The 19,485-nt window shown below is 37.7% G+C and overlaps 1 protein-coding gene across 1 annotated transcript in view; it reads right to left on the reverse strand.

Moving 5' to 3' along the window:
* Positions 1–6,716: 6,716 nt before the first annotated feature.
* Positions 6,717–19,485, reverse strand: part of LOC107559448 (stanniocalcin-like) — a 15,564-nt gene continuing 2,795 nt past the window's right edge. Inside the window, exons 2-4 of the mRNA XM_016243279.1 lie at positions 10,228–10,370; positions 9,478–9,689; positions 6,717–8,022 (exon numbers count right to left, since the gene is read on the reverse strand). Coding sequence (XP_016098765.1) covers positions 7,740–8,022; positions 9,478–9,689; positions 10,228–10,370 — 638 coding nt within the window. The 3' untranslated portion in view covers positions 6,717–7,739. The remainder of the gene's footprint in view (positions 8,023–9,477; positions 9,690–10,227; positions 10,371–19,485) is intronic.

Genomic DNA, 19,485 nt, shown 5'->3' on the forward strand with positions numbered 1-19,485 from the left:
TAAGAATCTCACACACACACACACACACACACACACACACACACGTCTGGTGCACTATCCTTGGGACTCTCCATAGGCGTAATGGTTTTTATACTTTACTAATTATATTTTCTATCGCTCTACACCAACCCTACACCTAACCCTACCCCTCACAGGAAACTTTCTGCATTTTTACAATCTCAAAAAAAAAAAAAAAAAAAAAATAATTCTTTTCCCAGTGAGATTGACAGTGCTGTTTTTTTCAGTACTTTTGTTTTTCAATATTCTTCTGGAAATTGTTCCTTCGTTGAATCCTCTTGAGACTGACTTGCACGCACACACACACACACGTCTGGTGCACTATCCTTGGGACTCTCCATAGGCGTAATGGTTTTTATACTTTACTAATTATATTTTCTATCGCTCTACACCAACCCTACACCTAACCCTACCCCTCACAGGAAACTTTCTGCATTTTTACAATCTCAAAAAAAAAAAAAAAAAAAAAACTCATTCTGTATGATTTATAAGCTTCTGTACCCATGAGGACCTCAATTTAGGTCCCCATGGTGACACAAGTCCCCATGAGTTGGTGTGTATTCAGGTTTAAGTCCCCACCAGTGTAGAAAAACCTGTATACACACACACACACACACACAATATAACTCAGAAAATGTCAGACTCAGATATATAGAAAATGATTCACATTACAGTATATTCCCTTATATATAAATACAAATAGTCAGATTCAGATATAGCTTATAGGAATTGTCAGATTCACATACAGTATATAGAAAATGTCATTCACGTGTACAGATAATGTCAGATTTAGATAGAAAATGCCAGATTTCCATATATAAGAAATGTCAGAATCAGATATGTTTATTTAAAAATGTATATAAAAATTATTATTTTTTTTATTTTATATGTAGAAAATGTCAGAATCACATAGAAAACTGCCTGGCAAGTAACTGAATACTGAATTACTATTCATATTTACACATGACAAATCATGCTGTATATTAAAGTGCTCATGGCTTTTAGGCATGCCAATTCTGATGACCCATGTTTTGCAGTTGTTGTTTTTTTTAAATATATGGTCTGAGTGGCCTTGTGAATGCACTCTTGAGTGCACAGACCACTTGTTAATACTTCACTTCAATCGCCACAAGCCTCCATATCTCACCTAAACTTTCTGGCTTCATTGATCTTCACTTCACTCTAAAAGCAGCACATAAGTGGCACGGAAGTCAGTCAAAGTGTGTGCAAGGCCTCTTAGATGAGCCATTGCCCGTCCATGAGTGTGGTATGAATGTCTGCTATGTACTAGCTAATGCAATTATTTTTCTGGCACTTGTTTAACACTGGCTTGAAATCCAGATGTGTTTTGCTTGGGAAAATAAAGAATATTTGTTTTCTGGGTACTGTTAATGAGAAAATACAATATGACTCTGATTCTCAACTGCTTTCATTTCAAGTCTGGGACTTTTTATTGGGCATAAAGCTGAAGCGGCAACCCAACACAGTATCAAAATTATTTATTACACAAAACCAGTGTTATTAAAATAAAAGCAAAAGGTGAATAATGTTGCAAGAAAGGCAGGGCTGCAGAGGCTACAGGTTCCTGTCTCAATCATGTGATGTTTGCTTTGACCAACAGAGGGCGTTGCTTGCTATAGCAGCTTCAAATCAGTGAAAACGGACTACACGTTCAGAAAATAAGATACAAAGCTGTTATTGGGAGGAAACAGAGGATAAAGCGGGTATAACAATTTGATGGATGTATGCATAGTCATCTAAAGATTCTCAGCTTCTTTAAAAATATCATAATCATGACCTTTTGAGTTTCTTTTCCCCTTTAATTTTGTTTAAAAAACAAACCATTCCCATGATGTCAGATTCACATTTACATAAAATACAAGACTAACATATATACTTTAACCTTAAACCTTTATTGGTCACAGAGCTTATTTTAATCCAAATGCCAACAGAAAAATCCTATTAGGTTTTTGTCAGAAGAGCCAAGGTGATGCTGACTTCCAGGCTGGCCAAAAAAAAAAAAACATCATTACTGCGGTTATAGACAGTTCTATAGACAGCCTCCTGGCAAGTTACTGAATACAGAATAAGCAGTCATCATCACATGTTAAGGTGCTCAAGGCTTTGACATCAATATGGATGTGACAATGGATATGTATGGATGAATGCCAAAGCAGAAATATCCCAGTTTTCAGTTTCAGCAATGCAACCCAACAGTCGAGACAGTCGAGTGTGGTGTAATGAAAGTCAGCGCTGGTGGGGCTAAAAGTCAACCATATTCCAGCTGAAAGAACATCCAGGATTCTGAGAATCAAATGTATGCAGCAGCTTTCATGATGCTTGAGCCTCTGCTAACAGTTGTCGCTCCTGGCATGATAATCTACTTAGGATGTTTGCAAGTGAGTGAGTTAAGTGAATGACTAAATAAGTGGAACATGACTGAATCAATGTTGAGCCCAAGCTGCCGCATCACCTACTCCTGTGAGCTTGTGCAGAAAATGAGAAAAACCCTTCAGGACTCGTCCAAATTACCATGAAATTATCTCCCTCCTCACTGCTAGAGATAGCTGCTGCCTCACTTCAGCTCGTCTCCCTTGCACGACTCGCTTCCTTTCCTCAGGCGTCTTTAGAGAACAGAACCAAACCACTTTGCAGTTTCAGCGCGTTTGTGAAGTGAGTTTAAGAAAGTTCATCTCTGAAGGCATGAGCACCCCTTGTCTCTCTTTGGGGACAAGGGGCCCTGTTGCAGATTGGTCACACTCAGCACGTATTTTAAGCATCTTTATGAGTGTCAAGCAGAAGCTCATTTCATAATACTGAAAAGCGTGACTCTGTCCATCCATTTATCCTACTCAACATAGACACTTGTCCTTGTTGAGCATTTGATTTCTAGAATTTCTGGAATTCACTGTTGTAATTACAGTGGATGGCTGTACACATGCATTTGTTGCTGTAGTAAAGCAATATGCCTTTATCAAAGATTTTCTACCCACTCACCAAACTTACATACTCACAGAACATAGGTTTGGGGACAACATGGGAAACAAACAGAAGCTATTCACCTTATTAGATGTCAGTTTACTATCAGAATGATTTTGACTTGTAATTCAATGTAACAGTTACAGTTACAGCTACTTTAAGTTATATATAAAAATGTAATTCAAACGTGCAAAGAATACACCTCTTCAGTATGTTTTTAATTGCTAATTAAAAAATGAAATGAACATCTTATTAATTACTTTGGCATCCTCTTCCATGTGTTTCTTAGACAAAAATCAGTGAAGCAGTTATGTTGCACAAGTGCATGTATTTAAGGTGCAAGGAAAATGTGGTATTACTTTTAACTTGATGGTTACATTTTTAGAGTCATTAAATTAAAACTTCAGTTTTTCAATGTTTTTAGTATAGATTTTTTCTTTATTTCAGACACTATTGTTTTTCAATAATCCGGTATAGTCTGTTAGAGCCATGCATTAAGTGTGTTAAATTGAGTTTCTACTGCATAGACAGCCAACTTTTATTAAAACCCCATCAGCCAGCAGTAAATTACCCCTTTAAGATTGTTCTAGGATTATGCTATATTATTATTTGAGTGAATTCATTGTACCCAAGCCAAGTTTTTAATGCTGCACCATTTAGAATATATGGGTTATAATAGGTGTTCGATAACTTGCTCATGATGAACAACGCTGCACCTCATGCATCCAGTACTTTAGCAAATATACACTGAAATGGTTAATAAGAACACAAAATGAAATACCATGTGCCAGATCTGATCATAGTTTATTATTACACAGTAAAAGACACATAGTTAATGTATTTGTATATATATTTTTTTGACCTGTCAGCACAGAAAGCAACCCCAACACATATACACAAGTATATGGGTTCAATATAAAGTGCAAATCAATCACAAATTTCCATCATGTGTAACATTAGGGACAAAAAAAGAGAGAAAGCCTTGCAAAACAATCTTTTCCTATTTTGGTTTCATACTGCATTTTAAAAGAAACATACAACAACATTGAATCTCAACATTTGAACATAGACAGGAATATGAGCGATATAAGTGGTTTCAAGTTTTGAGAGGAGAAAGTACCATACAGTTTAATGGCTTGTGTAGCCTATAGTCCCCAGGGCCCTGGATCAAAGAGGAGAAATCACCAGGTTTTGGTGAATCTGAGACAATGAAGGACCTGCATGAACAGATCGCTTCTATTGTAGTGCATCCTGATCTTTCTGGTTATGACGTAAAATGACAATATCAACTAAGCACTAACCTAGCCTGAAACATGTCTGATTGGGACAATTTGATCACACAGAACCTCATTTTCCAATCATTCCCACTCTACATTCTACACTATTTCTGTAACGCAGGGAAATAACGTTCGATTCGATCCTAAGTCTAGAAGTCTTGATGTTTCCTTGAGGCAGTGGTTATATAAACTTTAAATTTGGCAACAAGAAGGGTCAGTCTCCAATCTCTGCTAATCCACCATAAATCGTGATAAGGACACAATGCTATTCAAGTTCAAATGACCAGAGGGCTGCACTAAACTTTCAGTGCCGTAGGCACCAAATACAGACATTTGATAAAATATACATTCTCTGAAGTTTACAAAATCCATTATGTTTTTGAAAATTCTCTGAATCACAATATGAATAAAATGTTGAGCTACATGACAGAGGCTTTGAATGAGAAAAAAAGCCTTGTATCCACAGCAGTCTAACAAATGCATTGTAATAATTTAACAAAATAACAGACATTTACATTTAAATGTACAACACCCTTTGATTTAGTAACGGAAGAAAAGATGCGATCAGGACAAGAGTGGCCAAACCTTCTGAACAGCATTGCCGAAAATCAAACTTTAATGCTACTTAAGAGTAGTTCACCAGCGTCTTTTTAAACATCAAATGTCTTTGAGCTGGGCTGAAAAAAAAAACGTCTGCACTCCCTGCTGTTTCTCTGGAGATGGTATGGACACCTTGTTGCTGAGATACCAGAAGTGCATGAAAATGGTAATGCATAATCGAGTCACTGGTCATTTAGTTTGAAAATGTTCGGCATGATGCACACAGTTAATGTCGGACAAACTGATGGGATTTCAATGGAAAAATAGCTTTAACGTAACACAGTGGGGTTGGAAATCAGTTTAGCAGCTTTGTTTGGTACAGGTACTTCCTTGGTGTTTAATAGAATGCGATATCATACCGTATTTCCCAAACAGAAACGAACAAAGAAAAAATCCTCACTTTGCCACTGCATCCTTGCCTGTTCAACAAGAACGCAGCAGCTATTCTAGTGTTTCTGAGCAGAATCTGACTATGCTTCAATGCCCTTTTGATAGTGGTCCTATGAGACGGAAAGTTCATATATTATTATAAATACACATACACACATACAGAAAAAGAGAATTAACCAGTTTGGCCAGAAACAGGAATGCGAAATAAAGAAATCAGGGTGAAAAAAAACAAAAAACAAAGGATTATTGGCAAGAGGGGATTTGATTTAATATGGGAGAAGAAAAACGTTACTGTTGCCTAGTCTCATAACTTAAACAGCCCCATTTCCACTTAGGGCTTGATAGCATGGATTTTTAGTTTGCAACCTTTCTAGTGATTATTGCATAGTTTGGTGAATTACTTTTAGATTTGCAGATCATTTGGTTTAAGAAAAAACAGTCATTCTGCCCTCTCCGGTTCTACTCTCACATTTCGCTTTGGGTCCAATTCAATCAAACTGCTGTATTATCACCACACTACCAATATGGCGCCAGTGCGAGTTCACCATAAAACAAGCCGTTTAATGGCTAGCCTGTGTTTTTCAAACAAGTCAGGACATATTAAGTGATGCAGATTGGTCATTTGAATGGTTAAATCACTCAGTGGTGAAAAGGCTTCTTTGCTATGGAATTTGTTTTTGGACGGGAATAGTCAAAAAGTGGTTTTGCGGTAGTTTGATTGGATTTGGCCCTCGGTCCTCAGTCATTCCCAAGCCGAACACTGCCCTCCAGTCTTTGCTAATCTGAACTTCCCCAAGCAGCATGTACGAAGAGCTCTTCCCCATTCACCCTGGGTAAACACTCTGAGAGAAATAGGCCTTTTGGAAATGTTATATATTGCATAGTGTCGTGAATGGCCCCGGAAAACACTTTGCAGTGACTGCCCCAAATTAACCGCTCGCTCTAACCGTATGACGGCTGAACCGCATCGCCCTCTCTATTAATGACAGCGCTATGAAATACTGGATGTCAATTACTCTGTTAAAGCTAACAATATATACTCTATATAGCTCATAAACCCTGAATGTATACACAGCATGTGGCAATGCTCAATAAACTTTTGACAAAGTTTGCATTATAGTGGTCCCATATATCATATGACCAGTGTGTTCCCCCATGACCAGCACAGAGTCATTACATGGGTCTTATACAGTCAACTCAGAATGACTAAATAAGGGATAGATTAAATAAATTTCAAATAGCTCCCAAAAAACAGATGCCTAAGCAATCAAAAAGCACTATATCTATAAACCGATGCTTGCTGAATGAACTAATATTGCCCACAGAGCTAAAATAAACATTTAAATAATATAGTCAGAAAATAAATATGAATAATTCAATTAATATATTTTTAAATAGACATTTCAGTTATTTATTTTATTTTTTGTCTCAGCAACGCTGAGAACAGCGCGCTTGAACTCACTTCTGCATGTCATATTCACCAGGGAGTAATTTGTTCATCTGTCCAAAAGGTTTGCCAAAATATGTGTTTAGATGGAGCGCTAACAATGCACTCAGGGCTTAGAATTGATTTATTTGTACTGCACTCTTTGAACAGATAATAAGTAGCGAGGCCATCCAAGAGCTTGCGAACAGTGAAAATAAGCTCCTGTAGATCTTCAGAAAGAAGCTGAAGGAGTGCGAAGAGAAGTTATCTGTCTCTTCATGTGCAACTCATTTCATAAATATTGTTTGGTCGTCCAGTGTGGATCGCTGACATCTACTGTTGCTGTACTCGCTTCTTATGATTTACGACATTTGAACTTGAGTTTTTTTGGTATTTTAATGAATTCCTGCACATCGATTTTTAAAGATATAGCTCTCGCCAAATGGGAGAGTTTCACAAATAGGCTAGTGGCAATTTGAGATTTACAGCTAAAGTAGTAGTAAAATATCTGTTAATAAATAAATAGTACACTCTTATTTCTATAACACATGCCAACTATTTCACATCAATGCTAGACTCAGTTTATATACACATACATTTTCTTTGCTGTAATCTCTGTAAGATATATTTCATATATAAATGGCTATTGATTTTTTTTTTTCCGATAGTATTTTCCTTTCGTTTCTAGAGATATTTTCATGGAAATAAGTCTAAAAGCTCTCTACATAATGGCCTGGATGACTCCCGCTGGATTTCATGATGACCTTGACTTGACCTACACGCGGATCGGTCTGTAAACCAGACCGATTTCCCCTTAAACGTGTAAAACTCGTAGAATATGAAGTGATAAACTTAGAATTAGGACATTCAAGATGTTTCCGCACTGGTGCATGCCTTTTTTCCAGTTGAGAAGGAATGTGTCCTTGTATAGCCTCGGAAAATAAACCACTGTTTTGTCTTGCTTTAATTTTTTTTGTGTGTGTGTTTTCACTTTGCGTTTGTTTATGTGTGCACGATGGCTAAGTTTGGACTGGCAAATTGGTCTGAAGTTAAGAGCTGTCACCAATGTTGCGTTTCTTGCCAAAAAGATTCGAGGCATCTCTGTTGCGTAGATTTGGCTGGATCTTGTATCCATGGGGACTGACAGACCACCGCCACCCACCATGAGTCTCCATTCCAGTAGGTACTGCAGCAGACGGACACGGCTTGTTCTGCAGTAGTTGGAAGAGCATGGCGATCTCGGGCCCTAATCGGGTCAACAGATTTGCCCTCACCAGGTCCACCGTCTCATCGTCACACTCCATCAAACTCTGCAGTAGTTTCCCATAAAACCTGCGGCGAGACAGAGAACTCACGCTGAGCCAGTGCGTCAACAAATTAGCGGGTTAAGCAGCATTAGAAAGCTACAGATAGTGCTGCAAATGCTCAGTGAATTTAAAGCGAAAGAAGAATGGAAATGCACATACACATGCTTAAAATTTGCATAACATTTTAACCATAGACTGAAGTGGGTTTACTGAATTCAAAATGTGCATTAAATGAATGCAAAAACAATGTTGTGTTTTTACCATTTAGCTAAACACAGCTTAATGACACACAATATAATGCGTCTAACAGATTTGCAAACACGTATCACATTAAATTGATATAAAATGCAATTAGATGAGTGTTTTTTGACTCACTGTAAGCAGGACTTAAGTACATCTTTATATGCAATTTCATAATTATTCTATTGTCTTTGAAATATGGTTAAAATGCAGAGGCGGACAGTAGTGAAGTATTTTTTACTCAGCTGTAAATTTACTTTTCAGGTGTCTGGTACTTTAGTGTGTTTAGAGTGTTTTTCTTTAGAAACTTTACTTCACAACATTCCAAAGCATAATATTGTATTTTTACTGCTCTACGTTTCATATTAAATATAATTTAATACTTAATTACATTAGAAATCTATTGCTTTCTTACTTTTACTCAAGTAAAAGTAATTCAAAGATTTACACGAGTACAAGAAAGTACTAAATTTTTAATATGTTCTTAAGTATTAAAGGTAAAACAAACAACAACTTTTATTTATGAAATGAAGTGCAGTAAAAAGTGTGACATTATGCTTTGGAATGTAGTGAAGTAAAGTTTTACAAAGAAAAACACTCAACTACAGATACTTTTTAAATTGACTTGAGTAAAGTAAAAATACTTCACTACTGTCCGCCTCTGTTAAAATGTAATGCTCAATGTACTGACAAGCATTCACAGTAACTAAAATATGCTTTAATGTAATTTCTTTTGAAACTTGTATGTCATTTTGTGTAAATTTAGGACATTTAAAATATATTTACTTTAAACTGAATATCAAATGACACACTACAGTTAAAATTATAATCAAGTACTTTACATGTGATTTAGTATGTTAGTCAATACATCAAAATAAGTGTACTTTTTAAAAGCATGACAATTTATTATTCATAATGATTTAAAATCTAATTTAAAGTAAAACCTTTAGAGATTATAAAAAAGTGAACTTTTTAAAGTGTACTTAAGTTGAGTTAAGAAACAGTCTTGAAAACATACTCTTTATACACTTAAGTAGCCTTTTATTTCAGTAATATTATATTATCTGCAAGCGCAGTTTATATTTAATACAATTAATTCAATACAATTTTGCACACTTCTTTTTCACAAGGGAATCCACCTAACTGATTCTTTCATTTCCAAAATTAGTATGGTCAACCCTTTTTCTGTTTGTGTGTACACCATAAGATGAAATCGTTTCATCCGGTTCAGGAGTCTTACCTGTTGGGGAAGTGGCTGGGTAGCTGAACGACCTCTGCAATGGCTTCTGGGTTTGATTTGGCCACTGTACAAATGTCCAGCTTGCTGTAACACTCCTCTTGAACCTCCAAAATCATCCTCTGGAAGGTGGAACACCGTCTGACTGTTAGAAAGATCTTGGAAGTGATGCCATTGGCAATGCACTTCAAGCTTTCTTTCACAAAAGCCTTACCCTGCAAAATCAACAGGAAACCCCATGTCAAGCACAGGCCTGAACTGTAACTTCAGTCCACCTCATGAAACTGGAAAGGTTTTTATTATAATAAGCAGAACCTTGGGCACTAAAAAGTAATGATTTTCAAACAAATCATTCATTTGAACCAGTTCTATGTAACGATTCGTTTAAATCAATTTTCAATGTATTAACTTGGTAATAAGATCTTTGTTTGAGGTAAAATTGGTGGTCAAATCACTAAAGCAACAATTATTGTGATACAATGTAAGTCTATATAAGGCCATCAATTAAGAAAGCATTTATGAATCCCTCTGTAATAAGAACTTTTGAAAATAATAGCTCCCATTGGGCCTTTTTCAGATCTCGGTGGACTTCAGCCGCATTCATTTGACAGGATTCATCCAATCCCATTGCTTCTTAGCTTCTTCCTGTCTGCTGAAAAGGCGCCTTTGACTTCAATAGGATATTGTGTATCCATCGATGAACTGATATATCTTTATTGTTCTTTGGCTTGAATTGTATGCAAACGTACATACCTGAGTGTCGAATTTAGCAGCACTGTAGAGAAAGGACTTGCAGATTTCGTGCATGCCATCTGTGTCACACGTTGAGTTTTCAAGACAGGCAAAGGCACCGCAGCCCACCTGGAGCGCACTGTTCAAGCAGCGTGCCACATCCGCTGCAAAAACAAAATCACCGTTAGATTTGACAAGAACATTAGCAGAATCTAAAAAGCAATCTTTAGCACATTTCTTCTTTTTTATTGTCAGTGGTTAAAACCATACAGTACTTCAAGTTGTATTTGTCAAGTCCAAACCAAATATATTTGGCAATATATACAGTATACATATATACAGTATATATACACTGAACAAAATTATAAACGCAACACTTTAGTTTTTGCCCCCATTTTCAATGAGCTGAACTCAAAGATATATATGGAGGAACAGTATATTTTATAGTTACACATGTAGAATGCACTGATGCCCGCCCACTTTTTCAGTGGAGCTGGTTAAGGAAGTATTTTTCCCATAGAAATTTTCAAAAAGTCTTTGTTAAAGCATTATAAGCCTGGACCAAAACCAACCAGCTATGAGGAGAATCACAACAGTACAAACTTTAATTTGAATCCAAAAAGTGGTGGTCACACTTTAGTTCCCAGCATTAAGTAACTATTAATTATGACTTTTGCCTTAATAAACTCCTAATTTGCTGCTTATTAATAGTTAGCATGCTTGTAATATGCATGCTAATACGCAACTAGTTAATAGTGAGAATTGGTCCTTAAAGGGGTCATATGATGCTGCTAAAAAGAACATTATTTTGTGTATCTGGTGTAATGAAATGTGTTTATGCGGTTTAAAGTAAAAAAAACACATTATTTTCCACATACTGTACATTATTGTTTCTCCTCTATGCCCCACCTTTTTGAAACGCGTAAATTTTTACAAAGCTCATCGCTCTGAAAAAGCGAGGTGTGCTCTGATTGGCTAGCTATCCAGTGCGTTGTGATTGGCCGAATACCTCAAGCGTGTGACGGAAATGTTACGCCCCTCACATACTGTTGATGACGTGTCCTGGCCGGAGCGACGAGGCAAAAACATAAAACCCATTACAAACGAGGCATTTGTTGCATCCAGTGGGGACATAATTACTGATTATAATGACTTATACTGTCTTTTTAGCTTGTAACACTCCAAAGAGAAAGGAAAAATTGAAATTGCATCATATGACCCCTATAAAATAAAGTGCTACCAAAAAAATATACAAATTGGACATAAGCACAAAAGTATAAGACTGTGTACAGTTTTATTGAGGGGAAGAACTACAATCCCATGTAGCATTGCGAATGACATAATTAGATTAAACCAATGGAGAAATATAAAACTATTCAAAGTTTTTTATTGTATCTACAGAAACAATATATTTTAATTTTATTGCAAAATATGCATATATATGCAAACATTTATGTATTTTGAGAGCATAGAAAGACCGACTCGATTACATCATTTGCGGCTCTTCATGGGAGTGGGTGGAGCTTTGCTTGCTGTGACTCTCTGATTGGTGGAATTTTCTGTACCGCATCATGGGTAATGTAGTTTTTCACCAAGAATTCCACTATTAAATGAGATTATTTTAAAAATAGACAGATGGGTTCAACAAAAGCATATACAATCAACTAACAATCTCAGAGCTCACAGCGGGTCTGTCTTTAAAGGTTTACCAGTTATTGTTAAAAATCTATTTTCCTATGGAGAATGTGAATGGGGTTTTGACTTCCGGAACCCGACTGTTCTGCTCTATATCAGGTCCGTTCAGTCTATAAAAGCTGTGAATACTCTGCATACCCAAGAAATTTGAGAGGATGAGTTTGGAGACTGGCTTAGTAATATTAACATTACTATATATTCCCTTGTCATTTGAGGTGTAAACATAAAGCTTACATAATAAAATGTTGGGAATAGGTATGTAACTGTCCATGAATTGTTTATTTGCCAAACAACTGTAATTTTCTGCAAATCAGTTATGGAGGGATTTGGCTGAGCGCTGGTGGTGCTACTCACTCACTTTACTGTATCTGAATGAAAATAGCCTGTGTGTTGCCGTCAATGATGTTGGCAAAAGACAGACTTCTGAAATAACCAGAACCCCCCCAAATGTCATGCAGTGAATATGTATATTGTCCATAGGAGCAGGTTAGGGCAAGATCTAAGATGTACATTCTGTTAAGGCCATTTGCTCATTGTGCACATTAATGGAATATTCTGGGTTCAATAAAAGTTAATCTCTATTGACAGGCATTATTGGCCTAATGTCAATTACCACAAAATATAATATCAACTTGTCCATGATTACCTTAATAAAAAGCATAAATCAGGGTTACAGTAAGATTCTTTCAATGGAAGTGAACAGGGTCAATCTGTAGACGTTATGTTAGCCACAAGATGAAAACAGTACGTTAGTTAGCATGATTTTGTAAATTGTGATTTTTCAGTTTTCCTGCTTAAATAAAGCACATTTTAAGAGAAGAATCAATGTAAGTGCACTTTATTATTATATAAGCCACACATTTCTGGTTTTAAATAATAAATAAATGGGCCTATATACTTCCATTGTCAGTGACTCCTCATATAACCAAGATTTATATGGTTATGGGGAGTCAATTTTGTAATATTTTGATTATATTTTAATTTAGTATTTCAATAATAATAATAAAAATATTATTTATTATAAAAATAACATCAAGAAGAACAAATATTAACAAATATTAATATTATAAAAAATAATAAAAATAAATAATTGGCAGGGATGAGTCAAAATGATTTTTGTGACCTTGCGTTATTTTACAAAGCATGATTTGTTGCCTTGTATAACAAAAATATGCAATTTTTTTACATTTATTTTTAAATAGCTGAGCTCTAGTGGTAAATTTAACCAACCAAAGGAACACACACAACACAAATGAGACAATATCTCAATTTATAGACAGCAATAAAGATGGTCTAGTTTAAAATGCTCTTCCAGCCTGGTTAGGTTGGTGTTTAGCTGGTTTAACTGGGTATCCATTTGTTCTCTGAGACTAACCAGCTAGAAAAATGTCCAAACCCCTCTAAAAGCAGCCAACACACTAGCTGCGTTTCCATCCACCTATTGTATGCGCATTTTGGAATATCACATTAAAAAACCACTGGATGGAAACGCCAAGATGTGCATAAATTCTAAAAATGCACATAAAAAAACGTATGCGCACATTTGAGTAGGATACACTTTTTATCCGATAAGAAAAAATGTGCATAAACTACGATGGAAACACATTTACCAAATAAATTCCTCCATGCACATCGAAAAAGTCATGTGACTTTGCGCTATGTGATGGGATAACTTGACTAGCAGCGGACCGATCTCGTTCACAGCATCTATATGTTGTTATGGTCATTCTGAAATGCCTGAGCAAAGTCTGTTGTCAAAGTATTTCTGTATAATTGTCTTACACGACTACGTTCCCAAACAGCAGCATCCACCTATGAAAGCATTGACAGCATCTATTGTGTTACATCTGCTCGCTCTGAGGTGCAAGTAATTTATATCATATATGAAAATGATTATATTCAGTGGCTTCACCTATATTCCTAGTGATATTTAGTGCCACAGTTTACCAGGAATGTTTTTCTCTTTGACTCGTTGGATGGAAACGGTGCTTTGCTCGCAAATGTTTTATGCAATATTTCAGTTTTGTGCATAAGTTTAATTCAAATCTTTGGATGGAAACATAGCTACTGTCACGGGTGTCTGCTGTGCAGGAGCGAAGGATGCGGAGATGCAGGAGATTCACGAATCACAGTCTTTAATAATCCAAATAGGGGTAACTAAGGGCAGGCAGGAACACACACAGAGCACATAGTATAGACGTTTAACACTGGACAAAGGAAACCAGGAACAGACACCACTATATATACACAAGAATAAATGAGGGTAATTGACGTGACACACCTGAACATCAAACAAGGGAGAAACTGGGTCACGGGGAGCACATGGGGAGAAAACACAACAAAATAGGTACATAGGTCTGACATCACCTCCCCCTCCCGGAAGGCACGTCTTCGCACCACATACAATCAACAAAGGGGGTGGGAGGGTGGGTGCCCTGGCTTGTACGAGACAGGAGGCCTCCAGGGCGGTACCGGTTCCGGGAATCATGGTGGAGCAGGCAGTTCGGGGAGCCATGGCGGAGTGGCCTCCATGGCCTTGGCCTCGGAACTCTGCCCGGCCCCTACGGCTGGAGACGTATAGTCCCCCCCAAAACATTTTTTCTTGGGGAAGACTCCGGATCCCCTGGCTGGAACTGGATCTGGGCTGGGCTCTGGGCTAAACTCGGAATCTGAGGCCCTCTCTGGGCCTAACGTGGGAACAGGAGCCCTCCCTGGGCTTGACTCGGGATTTGAGATCCTCCCTGGGCTTAATGTGGGAACAACAGCCCTCTCTGGACTTAAGTCGGGATCTGTGGTCCTTCCCGGGCCAAACATGGGAACCACAGCCCTCTCCGGGCCGGACACGGGGACAGGAGCCCTCTCTGGGCCGGATGTGTGGATAGGAGCCCTCTCTGGACTTGACTCAGGATCTGAGGCTCTCCCCAGGCCAGACGCGGGAACCATTGCCCTCTCCGGGCCGGACATGGGGACAGGAGTCCTCCCTGGGCTTGGAACGGACTCTGAATTTGTTTGGGCTGTAGAGGATTCAGAACTTAACTCAGTGGCTGGAGCCGACACTGGAGCGGACTCAGGGGAGCGGTTCCGGGTTTCTTTCTCCTCATGCTCCTCTTTTGGTTTGAGGTTAAGGAGATTGGAGCTGCTATCATAGGGCTTGACAGTGCAGTGGCCAGCGGGCTTGAGAGTGGAGCGGCTGGCGGGCGATTCTGGGCTAAGGACTGAGAAGCAGCTTCGGAGAACTCCGGGAAGCGAGGGTGGAACTGAGGAAGTGGGCACATTGGAACCTGGCTTATGGTGAGCTGAAGCGTTCACATGCTTCCAGATGGGAAGAGGATGATTATCCTCTACATCGACAAAGAAATTGGATCCATATAAATTGAGAATGTATCTTATAAAGTCTGCTACAGGTCTACAGCAATCGTCAGGAGTTAGAAATCGAAACAAATGATCATCTTTTTGTCCCATCCGGAAGCAAGCATTAACAGCTCACCTGATGTAACACGGTCAGAAACTCCTCCACATACTGCTCCAAAGACTGTCCCTCCTGCTGGAAATTGAAGATAAAGTCCTCAGCCCAATTCATACTGTTTGATCCAGTGTTCTGTCACGGGTGTCTGCTGTGCAGGAGCAAAGGACACAGAGGAGACTCACGAATCAAGTCAAACTCTTGAGTTGAGTCGTGAGTCAAACTCAATTCCTGGAGGGCCGGAGCCCTGTAGAATTTTGTTCTAACCCTGCTCCAACACACATACCTTGTAGTTTTCAAATAAGCCTGAAGGACTTGATTAGTTGGATCAGGTGTGTTTAATTAGGGTTGAATCTAAACTCTGCAGGGCTCCGGCTCTCCAGGAATTGAGTTTGACATGCCTGGTATAGACGTTTCACACTGGACAAAGGAAACCAGGAACAGACACCAATACATATACACAAGACTAAACGATGGTAATTGACGTGACACACCTGAACCAAACGAACACAGTCAAACAAGGGAGAAACTGGGTCACGGGGAGCACATGGGGAGAGAACACAACAAAACAGGAACATAGGTCTGACACACCAGTCTGGGAGACCAACTAAGGCCAGCAAACAAGCTTAGGCTGGTTTAAGATGTTTTTTTTTCTCCCAGCATGGATCCCATACATGTCTCCTCTAAAATTCTCATCAGTATCTCAAACTGTGCTCAGCTTTGCCATGATACCAAAATACTAAAGTAAGAGATCTCAATACGAACTCAGGTGTCTCAAATTCTTCCAAGAATAAATGAGTTGTGCTATCCAAATTAATATTGCTATTGTTTCTTTTTTCAATCATCCAATTTAAGGATAAGCATCCAAGACAGAGTTGATACATCAACGAAAAGCAACTGAGAACTCCTGAATTATATCTCCTGAGCTATGAAAGAGTCATAAAAATGATAAACATCTTCATTTTAATACCAAATACAATTGTGTCCCTTTCCTACACTCGCTGTTAGCCTCGGGACAAGTGATGGTGAAATGTTTGCATGACTGGCCTCTCTTATCAGTGAAAAAGTTTTCCTTGTAAATACATGACTAGAAGTTGTTCTGCTTCACTTTTCTCAGAATCAGTGCAAAACTGTACTGTGGTGTGTATAAACTCATGTGATCTAACCCGAGGTGTCTTGCTGACCCATGTCTTAGCATTGGGGTGCTTTAAAACTATTTTCCGTAAAAAAAGTAGTTAGCTTAATTGTATTGAATGTACACTTGAAGTGTATTTCAAATCTAAAAAAGTATATTTTTTAAAAGTTGCATGCAGATAATATAATATTACTGAAATAAAAGGCCACTTACGTGTATTTAAAGAGATACTCTTTCATGACTATATTTCTTAACACACTTAAGTACACTTAAAAATTAACTTTGTAATAATGTCAAATTAGAAGTTTTACTTTAAAGTACATTTTAAATCATTATGTTTAATAATCTTGTGTGGTGCTTTACAGAAGTAAACTTATTTTGATGTGCTGACTAACATACTAAGCATTTCAAAATATAATTTCAAATGTAGTGTGTTATTCAATATTTTCACATTTCACATTTCACATTTTCACAATATTCATAACATACACATTTCGATAGAAATTGCATTAAAGTACATTTTAGTTTACCAGCATAAGTAAAAGTATTTCAAAGACAATAAAAAAAATGACATAACATAAAGATGCACATAAGTCCTACTTAAGTGGGTCAAAAAGCACTTTTAAGTGCAGCTAACTGCATTAAATATAACCGATAATAAATGTCTATTTAATTGCAAATAAAATGCAATAAGTGTCAGAAAACATTACATTAAATTTGCACTTAAGTATATTCGTTTAAACTATATTATTTCTGTAATAAGTTCTCTTTTTAAAAGTATGCAAAAGTGTACTTTTTTGTCTCATCAAGGCTATTTTTAATTTAATGTATGATGAAGCCAAATCAGGGAAATACTGGGACTCCAGCAAAATAGAGTTACGGATGAGTTGGGCCACACAGTTCAGGGGTTGTCCCTTCACTTACACTGTACAGAAGAGACTTAAAATATGGGCTTGATATTGCATTTGATGCTTTCATAGAGCACTTATTGTATTGCAGTGGGAAAACAGGCACGATGATTAGATGTATTGTGACTAATGAAACTTGAATACAGCTTTGCCGGCTGACTCTAATAATTTTGAGGGTACTGCGATGGGCCCCGACAGGTCAGGACTCATTTGAGATTCAAGAAAACACATCAATAGACAATGCACTTGTGTTTGCTTTCTCTCTTGCTCTCTCGTGTATCATCAAGTGCTGTAAAACTTCTAATGGGTAAGTTTTCAGAGACCCTATATACGGTTCTCGACAGGTGGTATTACACTTTTCCACAAAGACTAATAGGACGAATTGTTGGAATGAATCATTCATTTTCTACACTTACATAGCTACCTGTTCAGATTTCAACTTGCGGAGCGTGTGACCCCGACTTGAACCTGTGGCCCTTGAGTGTCAGTGTTTCACACCAGACCGGTATGCATGACTTAGCTAGACCTCGCAGATTTGGAGATGACACTACAATTGTCTTAATATGTCAGGCAGAGTTCATTAATTTACAACTGGACTTTTTCATCATCTGGGATCCCATCTGTGGTTTTATCATATTCTCAATAAAGGAATAGTTTACCCATAAATGAAAATTTTGTCATCATTTACTCATCCTCAAGTTGTTCCAAATCTGTATGAGTTTCGTTCTTCTGCTGAACACAAAAGAAGATACTTTAAAGGGGTCATATTATGCTTTTTTAAAGATTATTATTTTGTGTATTTGGTGTAACATAATGTTGACATGCTTTAATGTTCAAAAACCACATTATTTTTCAAATACTGTACATTATTGTAGGTCCTCTATGCCCCGCCTCTCTCAAACGCTTCGTTTTCTACAAAGTCCCTCCTTCCAACAAGCGCAGTCTGCTTTGATTGGCCAGCTGACCCAGTGCATTGTGATTGGCCGAACACCACAAGCACTCGTCGGAAATGTAACACCCCTTACCATAATCGCGAGCTTCATCTTTCAAAATAAATGTAAAGACAGAGCCCGAAAGGGGAACAGAGTCGCGTGACAGACACAGTGATGAAGCTGGTATGTGTTTGCAGCACACAAGCCACGGTTAAGACAGCTGACTCCACTGTGATGTGACCCCGTCTCTCTCTCTCTCTCTCTCTCTCGCTCTCTGTCGCTCTCGCGCTCTCTCGCTCTCTCTCTCTCTCTCTCGCTCGCGCGCACACACACAATGTGCAAAACTCTGCATTTGAACAGTCGATAGCAAATACTTAAACTAATAACAAAACAGTAGCTGGTTCAGAAACGCCAGATTGTCATAGCAAAGTCAGAATTACCTCCTATTTTGTAACACTGACACCAAATCTTCAGTTTCAATATAATGAGCAGCAGGTCAGAACAATTCATCATCTTTAATGGCGTTGGGACCTTTCAGTTGCACACAATGACATTTAAAGCATCCATTGTGCTTAGTCCATTAAAAGTTAGTGTAAGGGAGCTGCTCACCCTCCAGTTCTCTACCTGTATAACCTGTCATTTTCAAATGAACCTGAAGACCTCTGTTAGCTGGCTCAGGTGAATGCGATGAGAGCTGAAACTTGAAGCATGCTTATATGACCTCACTGGGGAAAGCCTTTCATATGCAAACCACTCACTGGATCTACCTCAAGCTCTTTCACAGATAATTATTAACCTACATCAGGAATGGAACAATGCTTTATAGATATCTAGAAAGAAAGTACTGTAATGATTTGAATGCATGTGGAAATGTTTTAAAACATTTCTGCTGGGCATAAGAGAGTTTAACTGGAGGTTAAATGACAATAATGCAATTTATACTTTTTTACTTACAAGGAACGTGTATGTAAAAATGTATGCATTGCCTTGTTAAATATACATTTTCTATTCAATTCTAAGGTAATTATAATTTATTTGATTTGATTTATTTTACAATTTTACATTAAAAGTATTGTCTTTAAAATACCCTATACTATTTTTACGGTATGTGGTAAGGTAACCAATGAACAGGTTTTTACTCTAGCA

The sequence above is a fragment of the Sinocyclocheilus grahami genome, unplaced genomic scaffold, assembly GCF_001515645.1.
Source record: "Sinocyclocheilus grahami isolate Dianchi unplaced genomic scaffold, SAMN03320097.WGS_v1.1 scaffold686.1, whole genome shotgun sequence".
In the NCBI taxonomy this organism is placed as follows: domain Eukaryota; kingdom Metazoa; phylum Chordata; class Actinopteri; order Cypriniformes; family Cyprinidae; genus Sinocyclocheilus; species Sinocyclocheilus grahami.